Source organism: Nothobranchius furzeri, chromosome 10 (assembly GCF_043380555.1).
Source record: "Nothobranchius furzeri strain GRZ-AD chromosome 10, NfurGRZ-RIMD1, whole genome shotgun sequence".
NCBI lineage: Eukaryota > Metazoa > Chordata > Actinopteri > Cyprinodontiformes > Nothobranchiidae > Nothobranchius > Nothobranchius furzeri.
In genome coordinates this window covers 63,693,325-63,713,737 of record NC_091750.1, presented here as the reverse complement: position 1 = coordinate 63,713,737, position 20,413 = coordinate 63,693,325, and the positions used below count along the sequence as shown (strand labels likewise).

Here is a 20,413-nt window from a genome sequence, read left to right as displayed (position 1 = left end):
AAATGGAAAGACAATGGAAAATGTTTAAAGGGAGGAAAACATGGACCAAAATGGAAAATAGAAAAGAAAAAAAAAAGAAAAGCAAAAGCACAGGAGCACTGACAAGAAGAAGGAAGCAGAGCAAATATTGAAAGCACTCAAAGGGAGAGAAAAACAGGAAAAAAGAGGACTGATAAAAAGGGAAAATAACTAATGTCAGAAGAGGGTAGAGTTTCGCAAATCCAGTTAAAGATAAGATTGTCAAAAATTTTGTGTAAGGGGGCCCCATGTCTGTGTTCGCCTTGGGCCCCTAAATTGCTAAATCCGCCACTGTTCGGCAGTAAAGAGCAACTATTATCACATGCACCGATCTGTGTTCTTACCTCGCGATCACAAAGAGCACACAGCTGACGCCGGTGCAGGCTAACAACACGTACATCCAGATGTCCGCAGACAGAGGGTTAAGGAAGGAGAACACTCCTGGATTGGTACCATTGGGCTTCCTGTACAAGATGCTGATCCCTAAAGTCATGAAGGGCTTAGAGAAGTCGATCACTTTCTCTCTGACGTACGTGATGGTCAAAGGAGCCACGGCGAGGTCTGCAACCTAATGTAAAAACACACCTTTTAAGGTGTTTCCCTCCATTTTTACTGCAACAAATAACAGATAATTAAAAAACAACAGAAGTCCAACTAGGCAAAGGAATCTCTCATTACCCAGACTACAATTAGATGTTTTTGACAGTTTTTAGTAAATTCATCAGAGCAAAGTAAATAAATGACTCTTTGTTGATCACTAAATAATTATGGGAACCACTGATTCCCTCCGCCACACATGTGGATTTTCACTCACGTGGTCGATCAGCTCCCGAACCATCCCGTTCCACTCTCCCTTATCGTTCTGGGCTCCATATTTCCCATCACCTACCAGTCTGACTTCATACGTGAAACCCAAAATGTTCGAAAGCTCCTTCAAGAGGTCCATGCAGTATCCCTCATAGCGATCGTTCCCAACCAGTTCTTTGTCTGACTTTTTCACCATCACATATGGATTCTCCTGCACAGGTAAGATATTATTTTGAAAATAAACTATGTAGTGAACAATGAGACACCTCGGTTTTACCTCTCCTGACCTGGATGGTGGTGACAATAAGAGTCCTGTTGGCCAGAGAGTCCGTCACGTTGGTGGTCTTGTCCCTGTTCGGTTGGTTCATCAGGGTCATCCCCTTGTAGGAGTTCCATACGGCAACCTGGAAACACCAATCAGGAATTTACTAATAAAATGATCATCTTAGAATGGTTTGGTTGATAGTTTATATCAGTTGAAGCATTGAATAAACTATTTAGAGAGGAATAACTTTCACATCCATCTGTGTCCAAGTCTAAGGATTAGTTCTTTTATGCAAAACATTACAAAGTGTCTTTTCATTTCCAAGACTAAGAAGGATGCCACAACTAGCATAAAAACCAGATCATCTGACTCAATGAACAGGAAACATAAAGAAGAGCAAAGGTTTAAAGTGTTGACATTCCTGATTGCTTTTAAATTTTCAGCTCCTCCCGACGTTCTTAAACATTTACCTCCACTCGGCTTTGTTCTGATAAATCTGTGCAAAGTCCTGAAAACAATTTGCTCAAGGTCAGTATAAAACTTTACAAACGGTTTAATGAAAGTTTACATTTCTTTGGAGCAATATGTTAATTATTTAAAATAAAGCTTGCTCGTGCTGAAAAACCCACCCTACATGCATTATGCACATGTAGGAAACAGCTTTTTGTATTAGTTTTTGATAATCAGATGCCTTTTTAAATGATTTTAAATAGAATTTTTATTGAAATTATAATGTTATTGCATAAACAAAACATAAATGGTCTAATGGGGAATAAATGGGAGTCACGGCATAAGGAACAAGAAAAAGGCAGAATTGGAGGAGTTTAGGCGGTGGTAGGGTCTGAATGGGGCTGCCTACTTTGTATGACTAAGATGTTTAATCCCAGCAGTTATCAGATTAGAACAGCTGGATTTCTAACCCTTTAAATCTGAGGGTCGGGGGAGCTCATGACGGAGGCAATAAAGTTAAGCGCATTAACTTATTGTTACACTTTATTGTTAAGTAAAGACAACATAATTTCCCCTAGTAATTAACTCTGAAAAAGTAAGCAGTGTATTTTGTTGTTTTTATTCAAAATATTGTTCTGGATTATCTACCTTGATCTTAGTCTACACTATAATATAGATCATACAGAAATATGTAAATAAATTAATATTAAAATAGAATCCAGGTCAGTTAACCCTAAAAATACACACATGTATTCTCGGTCCCTTTTAAAAGTACTACAGACTCTTCCATGTTCAGGATCAAATCATACCGGACAAACTGTAGTAGATAGAGGACGACCTATAACAGCTAGAAAGTTCAGGAAAAACGTTTCTTTCTCCTTTAAAATAAGTCAAAAATATTCACAGTAAATCATTTCTCAAAACCTCTATTTTGTTTATTCCCATCCTCCTCTTCAGGATGAATTTGACAGTCCAGTGCTCAAGAACTAACACAACCAACAATTTGTCATGGCCTGCGTTCTGCATCTCCCTCATATGTCTCCTTGTGTTCTCCATCCCTCTCTAGGTTCCCCTTATGTGTCTCCTTGTGTTCCTCATGTGTCTCCTTGTCTGCATCCCGCCTCAGGTGCCTCCCTGTGGCCCCCAGCCCCCTCCAGGTTTCCCTCATGTTTCCCTTAGTCACTTTTCTTATCATTAGTTTTCTGTTATTAGATTGTCTAGTTTGTTTCTCCCTTTAGGTATCATCCTCCCTTGTCTCTTCCAGTGTTTTAGGTTCTCTTGCTCCTAGATCATTAGTTTTATTATCTTTAGTTCTCCAGTGTCTTATTTCTACAAGTGTTTTAAGTGATTCAGTTCAGTAGCTTTGTTTAACTGGTTTAGTTGGGGCTTTCCTCACCTGCCCTGTTCTGCTCCTTTTGGTCATTGGTATCACCTGTGCCCAGTCCTCCTAATCACCCAGCCCCTGAGTATAAAACCCTGTCCTGTCTTTCTGTGATTGTCGGTTCATTGTTTGTGTCAGCGCTGTCTCGCCCCCTCTCTAGGTATTTTGAATTTCTCTGGGTCTCTTGTGTTTTTGGATATTCCCAGGGTTTGATTTTTGGTTTTTGGCTTCCAGCCCTTTGGATTTACCCCTAAATAAAGGATTTTTACGTTTTCACTACTCCTGCCTTGTGCCCTCCTGGGTCTGCATCTTGGGTCCTAACCTCCCCCAACTCACAGCGTGACACTATTCCTTCATGATGACCCTAAAGTCGGGTGTTTTATGAGATGAGTTTATCATATAATCATAATTCCTTTGAGGGGGAGGCTGGTAAAAGCCAAAAGTAGTGAATAAAATAAAAATTGCTGCATAAATCACGACTTGTGCACCTTGACAGCTGCTGACTGCCCGCATAAGTCTGTTTGACAGCAGAGGCAGATGGAGCTGAAGAACAACTGGGAGGCTTGATTTGAGGGGATGAACTGGTTCTATATAAGTCTGTAAAGCAACAGTAAATAGTACGCTTGTTTTTGTTTTTTAAAGGGGATCATATTTTATTGTGGGAGGACTTGACATTTTTTTAGAAGATCAATTGTAGCAAGAGAAAATGCACATTCTAAGAATATTTGATGAAGATGAAAGTAAATATGAAATATACTTTGAGAGGAGAACAATGAAGCATCAGAATACTCGGTCCAAAATTAAAACCAAGCCAAAATCTTTAAATCAGACATCTTGCATCAATAAGACCCTGCACACAAATTGGATGATTTTAGACTCAGCTGACACTTAAACTTTTAATTTGAAATGTAAGTATTCCAATAGTTAAATCATCCATGCATATAATTAAAATGCAAGTCATTGAAATTAATATTTGCTAAATAATAATTAAGAGACCGGGGAGGATGATTGACACCCGATAACCTCTGAGATGATGCCTATGAGCTAACTGAGCTAACCGACGCTAACGGAGGTTGGCGAGGCATTGGCTTCACTTTTGGCAGGCGGAGTTTTCCCCAGCAGCTCAGCAACAGAACCGCGTTCACTCACGGACATTCTACAGCCAGACGGGAAGGACTGTGCTTCTGTCACCTCACTTTCTGATTGACTACACGTAAACAGGCAGCACGTTCGTTTTTTTTCTCGAAAGTCTGACCAGGACAATCCAAAATGTTTCAAAGCCCGGATTTCTAACCGAAGGTGTTCAGACATCGTTTCCAGTTTACCAGAACACGTGTAATGTGTATCTTCAGAACCGTTACAGTAATCATACGCAAGATTGTTGGAAGGGGCAGGGCTGGTTTAAAAAAAAAACTTCACATGTCAACTAGGCTTAAAGGTTCGATATGGAACACAGAAACTCTGGCTAACTCTGGTGTTCAGAGGTGGTATTGCAACAGCAGAACTAATTTTCCAGCCATTGGGATGTTGGTTCGCTGCTGACATGTCACAGCACCAATGTTCAGTGACAAATTGTACAGGATAAGGACTAATGTCTACTAACACGTTTATTTTACAACAATATTTACCGTAAGAACATCTTCTGCGCTCAGAATCAGCTGCTACACTTGCCAAGTCCGCCGCTTTACACAGTCCCAGCCTCGCCTTGCTGAGCAGACTTTTTAGCGCTATGTTGCCCTCTAGTGGCTGGTAGATGTAAACATAAACCCAGTGTTGTGCCCGACATAATAGAATTTTGATTATTTATTTTTTAAGAATAGCTTTTAAAGGAAAAACTGTACATTCATTCTGCACACCTCTAAATGCCCCGTGGAGGTATATATTTTTAATATAGCTTTTTATTAAAATGTTCCGTATTCTAACTTTAAGTGTCAAATTATTATTGAATTAATTAATGGAGTTATTAATAAATGTGAGGTAAAATTCATTTCTACATATTGAAATGCTGAGCCGTCACAAGAACATCAGATAAAAAATGTTTTTCCAAAAACTTTCAAAAGAGAAAAGAATTTGACGCTCGTCAAATCAATCAGAGCCTGTAGCCAAACGCAGAAAGGAAAAACAGAAATGCCAAATATGACAGTACTGTACACAAAACCAGTGAAGGGTAACAAAGTTGTCAAGGCAGGTAGCATGGAGACGTGTGTGTGTGTGTGTGTGTGTGTGTGTGTGTGTGTGTGTGTGTGTGTGTGTGTGTGTGTTACATGGAATAAAATCTAGAGGAAGGGAAGGGAAAACAACAAAGGCTTGTACCAAACTGGGCTCTTCACAAACCTTGATCCACCTCTTTGTGAGGCGACTCGTGCTCTCCGTGACTCCCTTTTGAAATGTTGAACAAGAATCGCATGGAAAGAAATGGTGACGATTAACAATCCGAACAGGACAAAATAAAAATAGAAGTATCTCTCTCTTTCTCATGTTTTCCTCAATTCACACTCATGGCACAGCAGGGAATTGGTGTAACTGACTGTTTCAGGCTGTTTTGGACTCACTCTGGCAGTGCCGTCTTCTTGGAGGCTGATGATGTCCAAATCAAAGTCTCTCCTCAGGCCGTCCGTCTTGTTTAGGACAATGTGCCCCGTCAATCCATCCCACTGTGCCTACAAAAAGAGAGAGAAGCCTTCTGAATTATTTGCAGGTGACTGTTTGGCACACCGAATAGAAAAGGGGTGTTGTTTCTGTGCTGAAATACAACTAAAAATTGAGTTTTTCCACAAAATGATAATTATCATGAAATATAATTGCATTTTTTCATTTCCTAATCGCTGCTTTTATCATAAGAGCTATCATGTATGTATGATTATTTATTTGAATTACAAGACCTGCAGCCAAATAACTTTTTTCAAACAGAGGACTCTTCGCGAAGATCCCAGGGCAGATAAAGTTGACATCAGAGCTGTTTTGTGTGTATTTGTGCCTCTTTTTATAACAGTGTGTTGTCAGCACGTCCCTTTACTTGCTATCTCTTGCATGCAGAAACGCTGCTAACCGACCCTAAGGGTACTTTTATGTACGCACTGCAGGGATGATATCGGAAATAATAGTATTTCAGCTCAGCAGAACCAGTTCGCTCACCCCGAATAATATTTTTTAATATTGGACATATTTTCAATAATAAAACCTATGCATATGACTCAATAATATTAGGTTTGGTGTAATGATAGAAACAATGAGGATGAAGGATTCTGGATGGAATTAATATACGAAGCAACACTGGAGATTTGCATATTTTATAACAGTCATTGCAAAAGTTATTCTTGAGCTTCACTGGGTTAGTAACTTTAGATATTCTACTCTGCCGATAAAGGAACTTCAAAATAGAAATAAATAAATTGAGAAATTGAAATGAGGTCGGAAATAAAGTAAATAGTTAGTTTTGCATTTGTACACAGAATCATCTGAGAGGGCGAACTGGAGAAAAGCAGCAATGCGGGAGCTTCTGGCCATAGAGCTGAAGCACATCACCAGACAGTTCACGGGGACCATGAAGGACGGATACATTTGGAGCGGCCCATGAAAAATATTTTAAGGGTCGCGGCTTCAGTTGACATAAAAAACAAGTTACGTTCAAGTTAAAAGAAGACCGTACCCCACACACCATTTATGCCACTAACCTGTATTCTTTTGTTAAAAACATATGATTAGGCCACATTACCACCTCAGGCTGACTACTTGTGAACGACCAAAGGCTCCCTGATGCTGCCTCAGCTTTGCAGCAAAGTGGCGCCATTATTTTATGAAAGAGGCTTAAGAAAACAAGCTGGAGCTGGCCACACCCACCCTTCCCCCGCTCAGGCTTGTTTTGGCCGAGAAGCTACAGTATCTGGGAGGGACTCAAAGTAGAGCCACTGCTCCTCCAGCAGCAGCTCTCTTTTGCACGTGAGAGGGTGTATTTGTGATGTCACGAACGCTGACTTTTTGAAACGGTGTTTTAAGCACATAATTCCTAAAATCAAACAGGCAAAAACATCTGGATGGATTTTTTTTTCATGTTTGGAGTGTTTATAAAGGCAGTAGAGACTTACGTGGCAGCACAAAAACTATGCAAAAGGTGAGCATTTTCTATGTCCCCTTTAAATTCAAGAGATTTTGGGGAGGGCATCTTGTAGAAATTGTTTATAAAAACAAAGCAAAATTTAATGGGGAAAAGAAATAGGTCTAGATTTCATATCCTTCTAAATTAAACTTTTAAACTGCAGAACTTCCTGGAAATGAAACATAAAACACTTTTATTAGGTGTTTGAATCCTTTTCTTGGTAGGAAAAAATAAACAATTTAGCCTAAATAATTAACTTTATTTTATGGAAATAATTTTAAAACACACAACCTTTTTTCATTAAAAAACTTTAAATTATCATCTTTTATGGGTTCCAGGAGAAAATGATGAGCAGTGAATGACAAAAGCATCCAGTAAAATAAATATTATTCCATTAATGTCATCCACAAAAGCACAATGAACGCTGGGCATTGCAATAACCAACAAAACATGAAAGCACACGTTTTGTAATCAACAGGATGCAATTTCAGAAGACACCACATTCTCCTCTAGCAAGGAGTGTTTTTAATCAAGTGTTGTATGAAATATTTTATTAGTTTTTGCAATCAAAAAGGTTTGGGTCATATGAATAATCAGACAGATGGATTGGTGGCAGAAAACTGAACTAAAACCTGAGGAGGTGAGGGGCATTGAGATGCAGAAATAAAGAAATGCAAGCCATGATGGAAATTGAAGGTATGAGGGATAATATTCCTCCTCATTGGAAGGAAATCCATCTTCAACTGGATTTAGAACTTATAAGAGATCAAAACATTTGTGCATCAAAGGGCTCGTTTCTGTCTGCAGGCATCGAGTCTCACACTTAAGCTGAATCGCATGCTTTTAACTTTTACATAAACAGGTTTTCATGCAGAATCAGAGAGGATCCAAAAACTACCAAAGTATCATTTTGTATAAATGATATATATATATATATATATATATATATATATATATATATATATATATATATATAAAACACATCATTAAAAATATTCAACAATCACACCTTAAAGGTGTCCTAGAACAATTGAAAACTTTTCTATGAGCCTCTAAAGAACAAGTGACCAGTTGTTAGGGCTCACAATGGTCCCGGAGCTTTGATAAATGGCCAAACACAATCCCATAATAAAGCCTTATAAGGAAGACTAGCTTGCCACGCCCACTCGACCAGTACATAAATATTAAATGAGCTGCATGCTGATTGGCCAGTTTACCCCAATGGCTCTTTAAGATTTTATGTTTTTAAGCGTGTGAGCGCGAGTGTGTGTGGGTGGGTTGTTGGTGCGGACGGACGAGGAAGAGGGCAAGGACCACAAGCTGTGAATCTATTTGGCATTCATTCTGAATATTCCCAAAACATCCTGGCATGAGTGGTGCTCCAACATTCTTCTTTTATGCTTTCCTCTCGTTCAAAGACATTAGCAGCGGCTCAGGTTAGCTGTAGTTCAGGCTAGCGTTAGCTGTAGTTCAGGCTAGCGTTAGCAGTAGCTCAAGGTAGCGTGATGAGTAGCTCAGGCTAGTCCTGTTCTACAGTTAGCATTACCGCAACCAGCATTTATATTGCTGACATTGAAGTGGGTTGTACATGCTAATTTAAAGAATTGTGTCTGTTTGATGTGTTACACCAGATTTTCTCAGAAGGAACTATTTTTCCATGGCTCTTACACATTACTTACATAGGGAAGCAGGGCAGAGATGGCACAGACTTTACGTCCGAAGCTCCCTACAGTACACCTTCAAAAATCACAAGGACAAGGTTCTAGTGTCAAAATTACCTCTTTGAACAAGTTCATGAAGCGAGGCCCAAAGCGCCAGGGTTTGTGTCGGTGACACTGGAGTGAGCTTACGGTCATTTGAGTTGCTCGCTGTGACGCGACTGCAACCATGAACACGGCGTCATACATCAGGGCTGCATCTGTCTGCAGAGGATGAGGATACAGGACTTTCACTTACCACTCTACCACTACAGTGTGTTAGATGACTATAAATGACCTTTTTGACTCTTACAGTCATGACTCCATCCATAAGTCCGCTCTCTTGTTTGGGACCCTGAACTCTGTCCATGGACCACTTGTCAATCGTGGAGGCCACCCAGGGGTCGTCAAAGTTCAGCAGTCTGAATCCTGTCATGTTGACCCCGCTGTAGCGGTACGGCTCCAGGTCCAGAGCAAACAAATCCTGTAAACAAGAGAGGAGCAGGAAATGAGGAACAGGAAATACAGAAATGCAAGTTGAATCAAAGCAAGAAAATAGAACGGTGTCATTTTAAACTCCAGACAGTTCCGTTTCTGTCACTTTGATCAAAATTGCAAATCAAACTGAATTTTGTGGAGGGATCAATAAAGTTCACCTGAATCTTCTGTTCTATTAAACTCACCAAAGTTGTGAAGAAAAAGTGATAGTATTCTGTCATCATTCCCATTGAGGAAAGCTGGAGAAACACAAAAGGGTAATTATCTCACTAATAGACTTTGTTTTCTTTAACATCTTTTTCCTACACGTTTAACCTCCTAAAACATTGTTTTTTCTAAATTTAGTATTCATGTAAAAACAAAATGATTACATTAAACGATTGAATAATTAAAACTGCAAACTTAAAATAAAAGCAATAAAACCAAATCTCAAGTAATGATAACACATTCAAACTGAATTGATAATATAGTGCAAGAACTCAGGATGTTAATGAAAATATGATAAAATTTTTCTAATTTGTAAAAAATGAACATTTTGCTATGTTTAAAAAAATTGCATCTGAATCAACCCCAAGTAAAATTATTACATTTTCCTGATGAACTGTTCTGTTCATCATGCATGTTGGAACCCAACACATTAGTTGTTTTTTTTTTTTGCATCATACATCATCTATAATAGGTCAAACGAGCTCCTCGGGACTGAAAACAATTCTTTTAAAATGCTAATAAGCAAAGAGACGTGCTAGCTCATCCTTTTATGTCCTTAATAGCAATCATCTACAATAAAACAGAAGGCCTGGTAAACAAATTAACAAGGTTTCATATGATTTCCATCAACATTAAAAGACGCAACAATAAACAGACTCATCAAATGTTATGTTCCCAAAGGAAGCATAAACGTGTTGTAAAATTTATGGGACAAAAACATAAAAATAATAAAATGACTGCAGACCTGCTTTAGGAGCTCTGAGGCTGTGCGATAAGAACAGTCAAAGATGATAAAAAACTCTCTGTCCTTCTTCAGCTCCTTCAGCAGCGGCCGAGCGTCTTGGTTACCCGGGGTGAGCTGGCGGATCCTGATCTTCAGGTTTAATTTAGCTGGAGCTTTGATCAGCTCCTGCATCCGCATCAGTCCTGCAACAAAAATAGTAAAACTGCTATTATTCTTTCATCTGTGATGTTTTGTCCCTCTTTATGATGGCAAAAGGTTAGAAACAAGTCTATGTTGTAAAGAACAATCTTTGAGCATCGGTGCAAATCCTGGGAGGAAAAATAATACAATCACTGATTTGTTCGTGGTGTTTGAGCCCTTGCAGCTTCAGTTTCCACATAAAGATCCATGAAGGAATGACAAGTTGTGGTATTCACATGTGAGTGTGAAGTGACTGGGATGAGAGTCAGTTGCTGCACATCTCTGTCTGTTTTCACTCTCTTAATTCAGCGGACATGCCTTAAACCAACACATTCTCACTCCCAGCGCGTCAAAAACAAACGCTTGGCCAGCCACCCTCCAAGCCAGACCCCCTGACGCCAAAAGTGCCCTTTTTCATTACTTATGTGCGAAAAGGGTTTTTTCCCTTATTTGACTGCAGATCCCAATGCAGCGTAAAACTGACGCAATGGGATGTCCGCAGCCAGGGCAACAAACAAGCTCATTGTACCTCACCTTAACCTTATCCTCTTATTTAACCTTCCCCTCACCCCTATCCTAACCTTAACCATCTTGCTAGCGAACAAGTTAGTGATGTGTCGATTGCTTTAAAAGCCGGCACTATGAAGTGAATGGTGGGAGCCGCCTCGTCATTGGTCGAGTTTGGACTGAGCCAACGAGAGGGGGAGGTTACAACTACCACGGTGGAGGTTAAAAGTTGAGGGTATTTGTAACCTCCCCCTCGCCAGATGGTCTGTTCTAACGTTCCCCTTGGGCGGCAAATACGAAAATTGACAGTCAGACTGACTGTCAAGAGTCAGAATGCATGGGAAACACACGCTTGATCACAGTGAGAGTAACGTTTTAGGTAGCAAGAGGGTTAAGGTTAGGGAGAGGGGAAGGTTATAAATAGTGAAACGTTAAGGTTTAGGTGCGGTTAAATGAGCTGGTTCTGTGCCGCATTTAAGGTTTAGGTGCGGTTAAACAAGCCGGTTCGGTGCCACATCAGCGGATATCTAATCACGTCAGTTTTACGCTGCATTGGGATCTGCAGTTACAAAAGGGAAAAACCCCTTTTCGCACATAAGTAACGCAAAAAGGGCACTTTTGGCGTCTGGGGTCTGACGTGGAGGGTGGCTGATCAAGCGTTTGTTTCCTACGCTTAGGGTGTGAGAATGTGTTGCTTAAACACCTTTTCTGGAGTCCTTCAGGGTGCATTCTCACCAAATGCCCAAACCACCTCGCTCCTGTCGACATGAAGGAGCAGCGAATCTAATCGGAGTCTCTCCCCAATGTCCAAGCTTTTTACCCTGGCTGAAACCTAATATGTACTTCTCCGTCAGCTCATGTGTGGACTCTAGCACTCGTTTTCCTTTAGGACTGTTCCATCACCTGGGGAGTGTTGTAAAGCAATTCCTTGCAGGACAAGTCCTTTCCTCACTTGTGAACCAGACCCAGAGATACTTAAACTACCCCAATGAAAGTAGGGCCTTTGCTTCGACCTGTAGTCCATCATTTTCCTGGTCAAGGACCAGCACATCTTAGAAAGGTGGGACTTCAAGTATTGGTGTTTTGTTCTCGAGTGACTCTAGAATGGAACTGGAGATGGACTGGATTGGGGCTTCATGCTCAGTAATGATGACTTTGCCCAAACATGCTGTGGTGAAAATTGAGCAATGTCAAAAGGGAAAGCTTTCAGAGTTAATGTGGATCATAACCTAAAAAAAGCGATGCCAGATACAAGCGGCTAAAATGAGCCTCCTTCACGGTGGCCAGGCTCAGCCTCACAGATGAGGTAAGAAGCTCGTTCATCCGGCAGGAACTTGGAGCAGAGCCACTTCTCTTTTGCATGGACAGGAGTTTTCTGAGGTGGGTCAGGTATCCGATTAGGATACTTCCTGATCGCCTCCTTTTGGAGGTTTTTCCAGGCCCATACCCCAGGGAGGACATCCCCGAAGACCCAGAACTCACTGGAGAGATTACTTGTCCTCCCTATTGAAGGAACACTTTAGGATTGCAGAGGCAGCTGGGAGTGTTGACGTGGAGAACTATGCCTGGGCTGCGCTCCTGGACAGGTCAGCTCTGTGACCCGGTATTTGAAAAGTGGAAAATAACAGTTGGATGCATGGAAGCTTTAACATTTAAAAGTATTATGGAAAATAAAGAAAAAAGATGATCAGGTTCATGCTCATGCAGACCATGTCGTAGCAGAAATAACCAAACGGGGGGTGTTGTTTGTATATTACAGGCCGGTTATTATCTATAGGTCTGCTGCTCTCTAATTTTCTCTGCTCCAGATAAACAGCTCTGGGGCCTCATTTATCAAGCTTGCTTACATACAAAACGGGGTCGGAAAACTGCGTAATCATTCAGTGTATCTTGGCTTGGACAATCCTCTACCGTGCACCATCTTGCCACAGGAGTCCCCCAGGGCTCTGTACTAGGACCTCTTCTCTTTGCCATATACACCACCTCACTGGGTGAGATCATTCGATCACATGGCTTCTCCTACCACTGCTATGCAGACGACACCCAGCTCTATCTGTCATTTCCACCGGACGACCACACTGTCTGCACGAATATCAAACTGTCTCTCTGACATATCAAAATGGATGAAATCCCACCATCTCCAACTCAACCTCTCTAAAACTGAACTACTTGTCATCCCAGCAAAACCATCCATACAGCACAATATCTCAATCCAAAATGACTTCCTATCTCTAGCTCCTTCAAAGGCAGTTCGAAATCTGGGTGTTATGATTGATGAACACCTGACCTTTAAAGATCATGTTGCCTCTGTTGCTCGTTGTAACGTGATGAAGGAACAATTTCTCCCCTCTAACAGCTGTTCTGTTTGACACAGTGCCAGATTGCATGAAACATCCCAAGGTCATGCATTCACTTCTAATGTTTACATTCCAGCAGTGAAGACAGAAGAACGAAGAATGAACTCTTTTCTTTTAATTAACCAAAGAACTCTATTTTAATAAAGCTAATCAAAACAATTGTTAGTCACTAATAACCATGTGACAAATCTGTGAAATGTTATGATTAATGTTTAATAAGGAAATGACGTATTGTAGCCACTAGTCAAGCTGATACACAAGATAAATAACCATGACACATTCCGGTCACAAAATCCAATCAGAACCTTCACATCTGAAGCGTGGCAGAGTCTCTGTGTTGTTTATTTCATCTGTCAGCTGTGATTTGTCCAAAATAAAAACACCAAGATTAATAAGTCAGAACAACGCCATTTTGAGTTCAGTATTCAGCCAGCTCTCAAAATCCTCTGATGTTCATCATTGCTAAGTGGAGTACGGACCGGCCATCTGTACTTTTTATTTTTAAGCTGAAAACTGCCAAGCTGGGAAGTCCTGCCGTTGTTAACAACAAAACAACGGTTCCTTCAGAATAAAAGCTGAACTCGCTGACCCAAAGGGGGGTCCCTTTTGACGCTATGAAGCACCTGCCATTTTTACCTGGAGACTATCCAAAGACTGGTTTGTCGTGCTGAGGACGCTGCTTTGTGGGCTCCAGTACAGAGGAGGGTCCGTGGACCTGGCAGCCTGATCTGTACGGGAGTCTCCCTGACGGGTAATGTAGAACGGCACAGATAGCGTCTCATGTGTTTTCTGACCAAGGTTCAAACGTCGATCAGTTAGGAGCAAAACAACATCTCCCACTCAGACTCGCTTCTCCAGAACGGAGGTTCTGAACTGACATCGCACCAACACACACTCCACCTCACATTCATTACATCAGCATCCATCACTAGTTAGAGTTAGTCCTGTAAACAGTTTAAAATAATTTAGATAATAAATTTTGCTTAAACGTTGGAGGTCTCTCTCTATTCTCTTGTCTCTCAGTTCATGCAAAGTGTATTAAATTTCCCTGTAATAAAAAGGACACTCTTCTGATTTTGAAAGCCCAGGTCCAGAGATGGAGTCCATGCCAGGTATGGATCATTAATATCTCTGGTCATTAATTAAATTGTAATACTCTTCATTCCATTACATCGTTCATGCCGCTTTGCGCTGTATAACATACGAAAGATCAGACCATACCTAACACAACATGCCACCCAGCTCCTGGTGCAATCTACTGTCATCTCCCGCCTCGATTACTGCAATGCCCTTCTAACTGGTCTTCCAGGCTGTACTGTTAGACCTCTTCAAATGGTCCAGAACGCAGCAGCGCGTCTGGTCTTCAATCAGCCAAAAAGAGCACACGTCACCCCTCTGTTCATTGAGCTCCACTGGCTACCGCTAGCAGCACGCATCAAATTCAAATTGCTAACACTAGCATACAAAGTCCGAGATGGTACGGTTCCCATCTACCTGAATCCTCTTGCAAAGGCTTACATCTCGGCCCGCCCGCTCCGGTCATCACAGGATCGTCGGCTAGCAGTGCCTACACCACGCTCAGGACAATCCAGACTCTTCTCATGCATCGTTCCACAAATGTGGAATGACCTACCAAGCACTACCAGAACTGCGGCTTCCTTTTCAATTTTCAAGAAACTACTGAAGGCCCTGCTCTTCAGAGAGCATCTTCTTAACTAGCACCCTCCCTGCACCCGTCCCCCCTCTCTACTGTCCACTCCTTGTTCCCTCCTCTCCATGATTGATGTCAAGTTGTTGTTGTTATTGTTGTTGTTAGCCTCAAGGGCATCATGCCGATTATCACTTGTAAGTCGCTTTGGACAAAAGTGTCTGCTAAATACATAAACATAAACAAACTTTCCACGCAAACTTTGGGATTTATGAAAGAAAACTTAGCGGAAAAATGTGCGTAGCTTTAAGTTGACTAAGGACCTGGCTTACGCACATTTTGGACATGGAGAGCACCTGCAGTGCTGCTGCTGAGAAGGATAAAATTATGAAATCCTGCAGCATTATCACTTGTACCGCTTCGTTTTCACACCGAACAAGACCCCCCACACGCACACACACACACATGCACGCACACACACACACAGCCTGAAGTGCAGAATACAGACAGGGACAGATTGAGACAGAATGTCATGCGTCTGTGACAGTGTGTGTCCTGTCACTGTGACTTAATTGATCATGCGCCCTGGCTACTCATACAGGGGAGATCTTCGTTTGGCTGACTGGTTAGTGCGCTTGACTTTCACCCAGGAGTCCGAGGATCAAATCCTGATTGGACCATTTTTTTTAATATCTGCCACAGATCTCTCTGAAGAATTCACAACATTAACGGCTTCAGCAACGCTGTGCCACTCTATGGAATTTCTGTAATTTGTTTTGTAAAAGCACTTCCTTTCATTTCCCCACCTCACCCACAGGTACCTCAATTTCTGCTTCTGTGAAATTGTGCTTCCTTGATCTGCCTTGATCTACAGTCGCTATGTCATTGGCAGAGCGCTGCAACAGCCGGCTTATGTATATGCATGAGATCCACAAGGCACTTTGCATTGACTATTTATGGCAGTAAGTGGGCATGTGAGGGCGGGATGTGACTTAAAAGCAGCTTAGAAACATTCTCGTTAGTCTCCGATTTATGAAGCGGGGATTGCGTGCAGCTGTGCGTAGTCCATGTTTGATAGATCACAAACCTGCTTGGCGTAAGTACTTTTTTTGCTGAGCTTAAGTACGGTTTTAGTAAGGATTCCACGCAATGTTTGATAAATGAGACCCCTGCTCATTATTGAAACCAAGCTGGTTGCACCTGTGTTTTAGATTGTGTGTTATAGAGTTGGAATCCTCACAGAACGGTGCAATCACACAGATTTTTAGGATTTGTGATGCGTAAATATCCAAAACTTGATATTCACTACATCGTTTCTATCATGTACACCACTGTGCAAAAACCTTCAACATTGTATTTTTTATATAAATTACTGCGTTTGGAATGTCACTTGCCTGGGTGAAGCAGTGTATTGAAACTCTACAAAGGAAGGAAACACAGTACACAGAATACACCAAGAAAGCATCTTTCCATCTGCAGGATTGCTCTATTTATGATGCATTTTGTATGTTTATTTTTTGAAAAATATTAGTTCTTAACAAAGAAAATGCCTGTTAATGCAACAGATCTTAGAAGTAAAGTTTAATAATGGAAAATGGGTTTACTGTTCTGTTCTGTTCCTCTAAATGTAACAAAAGCTCTATTGTTGTGCAATACGCATCTATGGTTCAAGTAGACATGAAAAGTAAAATAAAAATCTCAGAAACACTTCTCCCTACCTGTGCTGTCCTCATAGACCACCGTCAGCTTTCTCCATTTGAAGAAAGTGACCACGTCTAGGATGGCTCTGGCGATGGCGGTGTACTCAGGATACAGGTTGATGAAAAACGTGTCCTTGTTGTCCACTGACGGGTGCTTCCAGCGGGTCTGGATGTGAGGGACCTCCAGGGCGTTGCAGATGGACTGAACTGCACTGACCGAGGAGCTGTGAGAGGGTCCAAACACAGCGACCACGCCCAGAGCCAGCTGGTCACACGCTGGTTGGGAAAAATAAAACGTTGACTAGCTGACATAGCTAAGGTTTGGAAATAAAATGAGGTTACTGCAGAATTTAAAATGCATTAATTACATTTATTGATTGATTGATTGATTTAAACATAATTTTATACGGAGGAATAACCACTTGAGATGAAACATCTCGTTTTCGAGTGGGTCCTCCTTTACAACAAAACGAAGAACAAAAGTTAAGAGCAAGACAGCAGGGCAAAAATCAAAATCAAAACATTACAACAATCATTTACAGACACACACACACACACACACACACACACACACACACACCGTCAAAGGCTCACAATACTTCACCCCACACTACACGACCCCAACTAACAAGGACAAAAATTATAGGACTGAACAACTTGGACAGAATGAATGATGTGGATTGGAGAAGACCTGTGTCTGATGTCCCACCTCTTCTGGAAGCCTCAAAGCCATCGAAGATGTTGATCCTCTGGATGTCATAGGTGAGAGTGGCGTTGGGCATCAAAGTCTTGTTGCGGTTGATGTTATTTACAGCAAACTTGAAAGCTAGCTCGTCCATGCTCACTAGCTCGCTCTCCCTGGTCTCAAAAATACCACCTTCACACAGTTAGAAGGGGTTCAGAGTTAGGATTAGAAGTAAAAGGGCACACACACACACACACACACACACACACACACACACACACACACACACACAACATGCACATTATGTACTCTGCAGTAGTTCATCGGAATGGCTGTGTTTTATATCCAGGTTCCAGTCCCAGCCTGCTGTTAAAAGCTGTGCACTTTATATTGTTTGTTATTATAAACTGAAACTACTTCACTTTAAATTAATTCTTCCATTTAAAGTGGCAGCACTTGCAACATTGAGACATCTAGTGGCAGATTTACAAACTGCAATCAAATGACTGACTAATCCACTCAAATTCCACCTTTGAATGTTGTAAATCATGCAGCTAAACGCCCAAAAGGCTTAATCTAGAGCCAGAGCAGTAGACCCGTGGCAGCGGACTTTATTGTTTTGGCAACGTCAGCTCTCTTCAATCTCCAACAGGACAAGAACCCTCAGCAAACAAACTAAAGACCCTTTAAGAAGAAAGCAAATACTTTGATGGGTGTGCAAACGCCATAAAAAGGTGAATCTGATGTTATATTGGGAACATTTAGCAATTATAGCAGCATTTCACACGCATTTGCAGTGGTCTCTAATAGGAATGATTGGCTTGTAAGTCATATTCTGTGGAAAAGGCCGCGGTGCACCTGTTTCAGGAAGTAGTAGAGACCAAAATCAGAGTTGAATTTTAGACAACAGGATTCGGAGTCGTATTTCCTGATATTTGGACATTTCACCTCTGATTGGCTAACAGCAATGTGACTCAACCACTGAGATTGATGCCTGAAGGAGTTCTGTTGTGTTGTGGAGCTGCCAATTCCAACAGTTAGCTTCTACTAGCTGAGACGTTCTCTGCTGTTACCCGGATGCTAAAACAACAACAGCCTTCCCTGACATGAGTTAAGATAGGTGAGTCCATGAATGTTAAGTGACAATTTGACATAGATCTGTCAGGCTTTTCAAATCCTAGCGTTTCACCGACTATTTTCTATCAGAAGCTAATGCAGGAGATAGGTGTAGGAGACCATGTTCATAGTCAGCCTGCATGAAAAACTCAGAGTGACCCGTTATACTGTAATCAAAAATAATAACTTAAAAATAGTTTCTCAGTGAAGTTGACCTTTAATCCTGATCCTAAGGCTGGATTTGATTTTTAGATGTCACCCTGCTTGAACACATTTGATTCCAGTAAAAGAGATTATAGTGCTTCTGCTGAGATTTTCAGTGTAGGTACCACATGTGCTCGGGCTGCCAGATCGGCTTGGGGGCTTGTGCCTGCCATTAATTTCACACTTCATGATTGGCTGGGTGTTGGCACAATGACGTTGAAGGTTTTGGTTGGTCTGGACAAATTACGGAAGTTACGTTAGCATATATGCTCGGGGAGCCACTTCTGGTCAGGGCTGTGGTTCATCTTCATCGAAAACATGAACACATTTTACAAAGAAATACATCATTACCTGTGTAATAGATATTTGGTCCAATAAAGAATCCAGACTGCAAACGATAAAATGAATCAAAATGTCCATAAACTCAAATTTGTTTACTCGCATCGGTAAATGATGTTTTGGGGGATTGATATGAAATGGAGGTGCTAGTTTAAGTCACTATTGAACAAATAACAAGTATACAACAAAAGGACGAAGTATACAGAAGAGCTCAACATGCATAGAAACAGCCAGGTGTTGTTGATTGAGAGCAGTTTTGTTGGTAGAGTCTGATGTTGATTTTCGTGTGCAATGTAGTTTATTCGAGCGGCGTTGCAGTCGTGTGACGTCAACAACAGATGCAATCCTCTGAGCCAATCTGACACCCCAAGAACATCTGGTACCTACAATCACAGACATCATATACGTGGATGCCCCGTGGACTGGAGCTGCCTATTGGAGCTGCCGCAGGAGACGGCCCCCATCTTGGATGGGTCTCCATTCACCCCCAGTGCATTTATTTCTGCTGAGGAAGGTGTTTACCAAACTAAAAAACTATTTTAAATGCTTTTTCCACCAAATCAGACATATGATATGGCATGATAGTTAAATATAAATATCATAAAATAAATGAAAATATAAAACCCCAACAGGTAGGCTAGATAAATCAATAGTAATCACATGTGATTTGTTTTCAATAGTGCACCAGTGGTTGTAACCGTAGGCTGCACAAAAACGGGCACAGTTGCCCACCCTGCGTTGACTCCAATTTGATTTGGAGAGTGAGGAGATCCAACCAATATGGTGGCAACGCTGTTACGCTCTCCAGAGCCTAAAGGGGTGTTCATATATTAATGTCTTTGCCTACAACGGCATCTGAATTAGATGTGTTGTTGCAGGCAGACATCTAAAACATGCAGGGCAGTTTGGTCCTGAGGACAAGGATTAGAAAACACAGATTCAAAGGGTCCAAAGAAGTTAACGCTAGCATCTGGGCTTGTCAATGTGCTTACTGGTATGGTGTGATTGAAGGAGGCAACCTTTTAACCCTCCCACTGTCCTAATGGGTGTGACCCCTTGAGGAAAGTTGACCATTGAGCAGGGTTGATGTTTTATCCCTTGGGTCCATGTGGCAGGGGTGAGGAGTGAGCACCACCTCACCCCTGCCACATGGACCTCAAGGGATAAACCATCAATCCTGCTCACTGGTCAACTTTCCTCACGGGGTCACCCATAAAGACAGTGGGAGGGTTAATAATTTGGTTCAAAAAGGGAACAACTGCTTTCACTTTTCAGAATACCATAAATAATCTGGATCTAAATGAAATAAGACAAGCAACAGGACATAGACTGGGTCAATATTTACCAAAACCTAATGATGTAAGTTCAGCCGTGTTGCTTTCAGAGTAGAGGGTAAGCTGCAGATGGGTGGCGGTAATCAGATGCAATTAAAGGATTTTCAGTGTGATTTAGTTTATTGAAAGAAAGGACCATTTGGCAGGCTGAGTCTGGCACCTTCAAGGATTTATTAATA

The 20,413-nt window shown here is 41.4% G+C and overlaps 1 protein-coding gene across 6 annotated transcripts in view; it reads right to left on the bottom strand.

Moving 5' to 3' along the window:
• LOC107386956 (glutamate receptor ionotropic, kainate 1) overlaps positions 1-20,413 on the bottom strand; it is a 68,076-nt gene that overhangs the window by 16,330 nt on the left and 31,333 nt on the right. For 4 of the 6 annotated variants that reach the window (XM_015961662.3, XM_015961663.3, XM_070555901.1 and 1 more), the window contains exons 2-12: positions 17,266-17,433; positions 16,575-16,832; positions 10,165-10,346; positions 9,398-9,451; positions 9,028-9,198; positions 8,796-8,939; positions 5,474-5,581; positions 5,256-5,300; positions 1,113-1,229; positions 833-1,036; positions 363-586 (exon numbers count right to left, since the gene is read on the bottom strand). In XM_015961662.3, coding sequence (XP_015817148.1) covers positions 363-586; positions 833-1,036; positions 1,113-1,229; positions 5,256-5,300; positions 5,474-5,581; positions 8,796-8,939; positions 9,028-9,198; positions 9,398-9,451; positions 10,165-10,346; positions 16,575-16,832; positions 17,266-17,433 — 1,675 coding nt within the window. The remainder of the gene's footprint in view (positions 1-362; positions 587-832; positions 1,037-1,112; positions 1,230-5,255; positions 5,301-5,473; positions 5,582-8,795; positions 8,940-9,027; positions 9,199-9,397; positions 9,452-10,164; positions 10,347-16,574; positions 16,833-17,265; positions 17,434-20,413) is intronic. The other 2 variants (XM_015961664.3, XM_054730875.2) reach the window with 1 other exon arrangement.